This window comes from Barbatula barbatula (genome assembly GCF_947034865.1).
Source record: "Barbatula barbatula genome assembly, chromosome: 1".
Taxonomy (NCBI): Eukaryota; Metazoa; Chordata; class Actinopteri; order Cypriniformes; family Nemacheilidae; genus Barbatula; species Barbatula barbatula.
Window position 1 is genome coordinate 27396399 of NC_136766.1, and position 9187 is coordinate 27405585.

Below are 9187 nucleotides of genomic sequence, written 5' to 3' on the forward strand. Positions count from 1 at the left end.
CGTAGATCAAGCTTAGTAAAAATGGTTGCTCCCTGTAACAGCTCGAATGCCGTGGCCAAAAGGGGTAGAGGGTAGCGGTTCCGGACAGTGATTGCATTGAGCCCCCGGTAGTCTATGCACGGACGTAGGCCCCCATCTTTCTTGGCCACAAAGAAAAACCCTGCTCCTGCAGGTGAAGTAGAGGGTCGGATGATGCCTGCTGCCAGTGCGTCCTTGATGGAAGTGTCCATGACCGTATGTTCAGGGGAGGACAGGGAGAATATCCGGCCCCTGGGGGGACAGGTGCCCGGAAGCAGATCAATGGAGCAGTCGTACAGTCTATGGGGTGGTAGCATGGCAGCCCTCTGTTTACTAAACACCTGCTTGAGATCATGGTAGCAATCGGGAACACGGGACAGATCGATGGGCTCTGAAGGCTCGGAAGGGGAACTAGGGGAACTCGGGAAAACACAGGTGGCCTGACATGTCGGACCCCACTGCTTGATTGACCCCACGGACCAGTCAATGTGAGGGTTGTGATCGTGTAGCCAGGGGTAGCCTAGTACAAGGGGAAACTCTGAACACGGAATGAGGTGGAAGGTTGTTGTTTCTTGGTGTTGCGCAACCGAAAGTCGCAAAGGGGCAGTAGCACGAGTAACTAGTCCAGAACCCAGAGGTCTCCCATCCAACGTGTTAACTCTGACGGGATCTGTGAGAAGACCCGAGGGAACGCCATTTTCCTTCGCCCAGTTGCCGTCCATGAAACTCCCTGCGGCTCCAGAATCTAACAAAGCTCGAAGCGAAAGTTCCCGGTTGTCCCAGGAAAGGGTGACTGGGAGGAGCATACGGGTGTTGGATGGATGGGAGGAAGTTGAGTCTCTCGTTACAGGCCCTCCCGGCCTGTACGAGACCGTGCGTTTCCCTGGATCTCAGGGCATGTAGTGCGGAAATGGCCTGGTTTGCCGCAGTACAGACAACATCGTTCTCTCTGTCGTTGCTTCTGGCGGCGAACGTGGCACTTTTCATTTTATTCTAAGGGGATCCCATCTCCTCTGTGTGGGAGCTTTTGTCACCATCATTTGCCAAACAAGCCTTTGGTTCACACGCAGCTGAGGGATAACTGAAGATAGACATAAACGTTATTAGAAGTGTTAATATGGATATTAGTTCATAGGTGTGAACTAATTAATAACTTAGGAAACTAGTCACAATAGTCAAAATATAACATTACAATGACAAGGACACCTTTGTTGGCTAAATTTGTCCACCTGGTATAGCCAAAACTAAATATCACAGACAACAGTGTCCTTTAAAAATATGTGTTTTATTTACTTAATCAGATACAGTAATGCACTTTTAAGCTAGCCCAACATCTTTCCTATGCCGACAAATTATGTAAGAAATTATAAGTAATCACTAGCCTGCTCAAATTAAAAAAAAATTTAAACAAAAGACATAAAGAGTGAATAAAAGTGCATATGTAAGACATTAATTAAAATGACCTCAAACAATAATGTCTGTAAAGTGGATAAAAGAAACATTCCCACACAGATACCCATGTTACACATGTTACATTCTGCTTAACATATTGTTGATGTCTAATTAAAATATTACATTATAGCATAATTCTTGCACACGTCATGTTCAGAAGTTAAAACTTAAAAGTTTTTAAAAGAAAAAATTATAATGTACTGAACATTCTGAAATGATAACCTACTTAAATTTGTTAAACATTAATCCTTCCTCTTGACACAGAGAAAGTTGAGCTTCTGCTCACAGTCTGCAGGCTTCCAGACCATCTCTTGCCTATGATAAACTCCACAGAGCTGATTCATGTCAGGGCACTGGAGCTCTTCCCCCACAGACCAAGCCTTATATTGAAGATCTTCTCCATTTACCCAGAACCAGTGGCCTGATAGAAAGCGCAGACCAGTCCACACATCTTCTGTCTGGGCTCCTGTGCTATTAATCCTTGCCTCTGTCATGATAACATCTGAGCTCAGAATGGCCAGATCAATGTAGTGTTGTCTACAATAGTCCAGTGCTTCTTCCCATGTGTTTTCCTGCTTCACCAGGATCAGCTCATAGACCTCCATACAATAAAATGTCCACCAATAATTGCAACTGCACTCATACACTTTTGAATTTGGTTGATAGACATAACCACATCCATTTTGATATGGATATGGTTCACCATAACCCCAATCATTAATTGTTGCCTTTCCACCTTCAGACCACTTCCAAATGTTTTGGCTTGTATCTGTATGGAGTCCAATCCAGTAGTTATAATAAATAATACTAGAGATACTAGATAGTGTTTGTAGATCTGGACCGCTGACAGTAGACAGGTCATCATAGTAGTTTCTGCAATACGTCTGTGCATCATTCCAGCTTTTCCTGACATTCACATAATAGTGTTTTCTAAGGACACAAGAGCATGGTCCAACGATGCAAAAACATAGAAGCACAGCAGCTGTAGTCTTCATTCTGATATTGATGATCCCTCAATGCAGCGTTTCTAGTCAACTGTAATTCCTGAACTGAAGATTGGTTGTGTTAAAATCTAAAGTTTTATGACAACAGTTATTTTCACCCCACCCTTTTACAAATGTTTAGCATAAACAGACCAATAGGAACCAACAAGGCTTTGACATTGAAAGTGACCTTGACAATGTTAGGCATTAGTTTAACAAATATTTTCCAAAGTTTTGGAAAACAGACTAATAAGATGCAAATCACGTGATTTAAAGAAATTATAGGAGAAATTAGAAGTAAAACGGATGAGCTCCAACAAAAAACTTTAATTTACTGCCAGTCTGCTTCTGAAATAAATCAAACGTCACTATTTCAGTTTTATTGAGAATGAAATTGATGCAAAAAAAATGTGATATGTCAAAATATGCTATTGTGTCAGTAAATGACCCTTAACTTGGCAATGGCGGAGGATACAGGATTTTGTGGACTGCCCTTAATTGTTTATAGGCCTGGCTAGAGTCTAATAATATAACTATTGTGGCGGGCGTAAAGCAACACAGACACAGGTAAGTACAATTTGTGCCCCGGAGGGTGATTTATTGACAATAACCCGCTGGGTGCGGTGTAATGTGAGCAGTGGGGAAGTAGCTCTCCGGTCCCAGCGGTAGTGAAAACATTGCAAACAGTCCGGGGTGCGTGAAGGAATGGTGTGTGTGTGTGTGTGTGTGTGTGCGTGTGTGTTTGTGTTTTATCGCATTTAAAGAAAATGCACGACATTGATATCTAGCGGTTGAGTTTGGTATCGCAGTCTAAATATATGCTATCAGAAATGCTATCAGAAATGATCTACAGGCACTCTGTTATTTGGAAATGTGTATCGTGAATTAAGGGCAGTCCACAAATGTGTACATGCGCAGTAACTTTTTTTTCTGTTGTTGCTTTTAAACCGTCTACGAAGAAGGGATATAAGTTTGAAACAGAAGTTACTCAAATACATTTCAATTGGAGCTGTGAATAAATCTTTGACTGGGTTTAGACAGTATTTGCTATTTTTGGCAAAATTATAAAATAGTATGGGGAGGGACAGTGTTAACCTAATTCTGCAAGGTACTGGGGAACAAATATGTATTTGTGTAGAGGTACGTGTACCTCAGGTGATGTGGTGGATAAGGCAATAAAATTTGAAAATGTGGGCCATTATCTCCCCTGGGACGGCCAAATAAAAAGGGAAAAGAGAAAGTTTTTGACTAGCTCCAACTAAGAATAAGAACATTTTTAACATGAGGGGACCGGAGGGACTCTCCAAATGAGAGTAAGAATAAGGAATCTGACGATGGAAGATGCAGGGCAGTATTGGTGTATGTGGTCAACAGAGGGGAAGGACACCGGTCAGAAAGTTCAGATATCAGTGCAGCCAAGGAATTTTCAGGCCTAATGCGGGCAGAAAAAGATGCAGAAGAAGTAGAGGCTAGAACGTGGATAGAACCAGGAAAGACAAACGCAGACATGAGAAAGGCAATATACCAATGCAAAGGCAATGAGGCATATGCATTGGCATTGATCCAAAAGAAAGAGATTGGAGTGAATGACAGTTGTTGGTGGTGAATGCGATTCGAGCAGGCATGGAAAGTCAGTCCTCTGAGATTAGAAGACCGGAAGAGGCTGAAGGGTCAATTACCCTGCAAAGTCACAACCCTGTTGTGTTGACAGTTGCAAACAGCACCAACAAGGCCGAAGAAAAGACAGAGTGGAGAGAACCAGGTGGTAAGTAAAGTACAGAATGATGTTAAAATGATAGTTAAAAAGTTAAGATTAAGTGGTTTTATTTTTCTCAATCTTGAAAAACATGAATCTTATTATAACAAGATATCATCAAAGGGTTAGTTCAGGGTTAGAATGAAAATTTTGTCATGAATCACTAATCCTCAAGTTGTTTCATGTTTTGTTTGCAATAAAGCAAAAACCACGACTTTATTCAAAATTTTCAGACTTCTGCACCAGTCTTCCTTCCATGAAAGCACCCGCTGCATGGCCGTAGTCTTATATCATATTAATTATAAACAAAAAGCACTGAATTCATGTTGAAATTTAGACCCCTTCATTATTCTGCTACATTATTAAATAATTTATCTGTGTATAATATATTATATTAACAGAACGTTCCGAAGGCAGATGGTGAGTAACTTTGAAACACTTTTTAACAACAACACAGAAGGAGATAGACGTCAAGTCATATATCATATTTACAAACATGTCTCTGATTGATTTATCCTAATTCTTTTCCCTTTCCTTCTTAAAAAAAACAATACTAACCTCACTATTCTTAGCTTTGTATACTGTGCTAGGCTTTAATGGACTAGTTTGATGTATTTTGTTGCCTATGTTGTTACAACTGCTTCCAATGTTTCCTCATCTGTAAGTCGCTTTGGATAAAAGCGTCTGCCAAATGACTAAATGTAAATGTAAATGAAGGATGAGACCAATGGATGACTGTCCTTTAATGATGCAGGAGTTTGACTTTTGAATCCTGGAGTGAAGGATGTGAGGAAGGCGTGTCCAATGGTTGAAGATGGCTTTGGCAGATGACGTTTAGGAATACCACACTGAAGACAACAAAGATGAAGAAGATTCCACAGATGACTTTCAACGAAGGATATCCAGGTAAGTTTACAGATGAGTATCACAGGTTAGAATCTGTTACCGTATTTAAGACCAGACAAAGACAGAGTGTTCAGTGACGTCTTTTATGTGGGTACTGATGAGTGTGGTGATGAGAGGCAGGTGTGGGTGACCAGAATTCTGGTGACTGTGGAGGTACAGTGAGAGATCTCTGTCACAGACCCCCCCGCTCCACGGACTACTCCTGACGGCCCTGCTGTCACGGTGGTAGTCAGTCCCTACCAGGTTTCCCAGGACCCCACACTCTCCAGCGTCTCCGGGGACTAAGACTTTCCCCCCCTTGAACTTTGTTCCCTCTAAACAAGGGGAATCTGTTTTAGCTTTTATGTTGCCTGTAGCTGGAATCAGATTCCAGAAGAGATCAGGGGCCCGTTCTTCGTACGTCGCTAACTCGGTTAGCTGGATTTGATTGTTGACGATTTGGCATGATCTTGGATTGTTCGGTTCTTGGACGCTCATCCTGGACTTGCTGTCATAGCAACAGGTCCGTAAGCTTGAACCTGCTCGGGAGCAGGCTAACTTCATGTAAACAGGATTAGATTGCGGCTTTATAAGCGGAGGAGATGGGTAAGTCTGTCGCAGCCATGTCTTGTCCATTTTTACGACAGCAACCTGTTGCGGAAGGTGCAAGAATAATTTGCAGAGCTTTTCGAATGAATAGACAGGATCATTTAGCGCAGCGCGATAGCGTCATTGTTGAGAGATACCGTTTTTCTCGTAAGGGTGTTATTTACATCATTCATTTGGAACCACACATTACGTGTTTAACACGGAGGAGTCGGGCTTTAACAACAGCACAGACTGTGTGCATTCGCAAACTTTACCTGGTGCTCAAGCAGTTTTTAGGGGTTTTTGTGTTATTTCTAAGCCACTTAAAACCGCAGGATTTTTTAGCTATTGCAAGTACATTTATAATTGTTAATGACATGCAATCATGACCATACCAATAAGTATGAATAACAGTTTGTGTCCTTCAGGCTTCCCTAACGTGATTGGTGCCATAGACAGCACACATGTCCCCATCAAGGTCCCCCCAGGCAAAATATAATTTTATAATTATAAAATATCAATATAATGAGGGGGATTTTGTGAAGCGAAAGGGCGTTCATAGTGTAAATGTGCAGGTAAATTACTATTACAATTTATAATACTCCAGATTATTTCATGGAAAAAAAGTAATGAAATCAAAAAGTATGCAGTTGACTGACTAAAATCTCTTCGATGGTGTGTAACTCTATGCTCCACGTCACCAATGTGGAAGCAAAATGGCCAGGATCAGTACATGACTCAAGAATTTTCAGAGAGTCACATTTATGCACATTATTTGAACGTGGTAAGGGAACATACATTTCAAGCTCACAGTATTATACACAGTATTATGCTGAGCCTAACAGAACTGCATCTTTCCATTATACAGGGGATGTTGACGGGATCCTGCTTGGAGACAGGGGCTATGCCTGCAGGCAGTATTTTATGACGCCCTTCCCTGAGCCAAACCCTGGACCACAAACCCGTTACAATGCAGCTCTAGCCAGGACAAGCATTGAAATGACCTTTGGGCAACTAAAGGGAAGATTTCAGTGTCTGAAAAGTCTGAGGGTTGCACCTGACAGGGCCTGTGACATAATTGTTCCATATGCAATATTGCATAACATTGCCACCATCAGAAAGGAGAGGACCCCTGTGGTGGGGGTGCAGCCTGATGATGACCTCCAGCCACTGCACTTGAACCAACCTAGTGGCAGAGCTGCACGGGACAGAATTGTGGAACACCATTTTTTTACTGAATAAAAGACAAGACAAATATGCTTAGTTTCTTGAGTTTTATTTAAAAGATTATTTATAAAGAAAAGCCAGCAAGTCATATTTTGCCTGCAATAAGAGATAGTTATGGAAAGTCAGCAATACTACTATGTGTGAATTAGTGTATGTTACTCTGAAGCAACTCTATCTCCAGTGAAATTTTTCTCTCTTTCAAGTTGTCGAGTTCAATTTCTCATCTAATTTCTCTTTTTTCACCTCAAAATACTCTATTTTTGGTTAAAGATGCCACTTATATAGGGAACGGATATCACCCGATGTAATTTTGTGGAAAAAAGGGTCAAAACATGCCTCATGCAACATAAGACAAAAGTAAAAGTACAACACTGCCCACCTCTGTATCAGTTCTTTGTGCAGACTGTTCTGTGAGCCTTTCTGTAGACCTTTCTCTAGGTGTGGACTCCTGCAACTCATGTTGCAGACAGAAAGAATAGGTACACAAGTATATACAAATTATAGTTAAGTTATTTATGCACTTACAGGTTCTTCCTCCAAAGGACAGTCATCTGAGAGGATTTCTTCACAGGACGTGCAATGGAAATAAATGGGTATTACAATGTGTTGCACTCTTGTGGGGGGGGAAATAATGTCATTACAATTAACTACACTGTAAAAAAATAATGTGATCAATAACTCATGGCAACATATTTTATATGAACAAAGTTTATTAGTTTTCACTTTCACAAACATTTGAAATGACTGTACCAAATTCATTTAATTCAGCAACAAACCATTTTACAGTATACTAAGAGAAATAAAAGCTCATTTAGCCTAACAGTAATGTAGGTGTTGCTGCTACTGGTCCCTGGCTTTGGGTATAAGGAAGAGCTGCCCCCAGGGATGCCCTCCACACTGGGTCGGTTTGAATTCAACCCAAGGGCCAGCTCTTCTGCTGGGGTATATTGTGGGGGTGCAGGACAACCACCTGTAATCTTTCAGCCTTTTTCTTTGTGGCTGTCATAAATAGACACATCATTTAACAGTGGCTTTTTACATAAGGACTGTATAAGAAGTGAAGGCTACCATTTTGTAGAATATTCTTGTACTTCACATTTACTTGTTCCCATGTTCTAGTGGGTCCCGTGGTGGCTCTGACATATGTAAATATGAAATAAATAAAAAATACATACTGTAGAAAGTGATTGATAGAAACATCTGACATGGACACCATTTATGCATTTCATTTGTTTGAATTAAATGTTCAAATTGGGCATAACCTTCCATTAAAAGCTCTTGTTCTGCTTGAGAGGAAAACTGGGCGTGTTCTTTAGCCATGCTAAACAGCCAATCACAGCGTTGCTGATCATTGTTTCTACTATCGATACATATCCCCTTTTAAACCAACGCAAGAACGCGCAATGATCTCAGGTAACTCAATCCAGCGATACTAATCATAAACAACAGGTGTGTTCGAAGAACCCAATTAGCCGGATCATGATTAGCACGATGATGGCACTTGGATGTGTCTTTTGATCTCGGATGTAATAAGCGACGTACGAAGAACGGGCCCCAGATTTGCTACAACATGATCAACATTTAAGTGCAGACTCAAAACTCATTTTTTTAGCTGTGCATTTACTGAATGAGCACAGAGCCTAGTCTGATCTGACTGTACTTTTTTCAAGTAAAAAAGTTTTTCAGTTTTTCCTAATTCTCTTCCCTTTCCTTTAAAAAAAATAAATAATTTACTAACCTCACTATTCTTAGCTTTTTATACTGTGCTAGGCTTTAATGGACTAGTTTGATGCACTTATGTATTTTGTTGCCTATTTTGTTATAATTGCTTTCAATGTTTCCTCATCTGTAAGTCGCTTTGGATAAAAGCGTCTGCTAAATGACTAAATGTAAATGTAAATGTAAGTATAATCAATTATAAACGGTTTTAATTAACTTTAAATCAAGTTTTTATTTGTAAAAAATCCTTGTTTTATTGTGATTATTTTAGATTATTATTTTAATTGTTTTTATTTAAAGTACTTTGAATTACCATTGTGTATGAAATGTGCTATATAAATAAAATTGCTTGCCTTTCCTCTATTCATATTCTTGACTGCTTCCCCTGTTATCCTATTGGACAATTAAACTGTGCTGAAATAGCGGGATTATAACACCTAGTCCTTTTAAGGGCATCAAAAAGCAAATACCTCATTGGTTGGAATTGGTTTATCCTGGTATAGATCATAGGATCTGAATTTCTTAAAAGCAATCTGTTTGTGTGTGTGAAATTTAGACA

The 9187-nt window shown here is 40.3% G+C and overlaps 1 protein-coding gene across 1 annotated transcript; it reads right to left on the reverse strand.

Annotated features, from left to right (window-relative positions):
- Nucleotides 1-1712: 1712 nt before the first annotated feature.
- Nucleotides 1713-2075, reverse strand: LOC306901621 (snaclec 5-like; the record flags this gene model as incomplete). The annotated part of the gene is made up of 1 exon (XM_079469518.1): nt 1713-2075. One exon carries the CDS (start codon nt 2073-2075, stop codon nt 1713-1715), a length of 363 nt encoding a protein of 120 aa, XP_079325644.1.
- Between the last annotated feature and the right edge of the window lie 7112 nt (nt 2076-9187).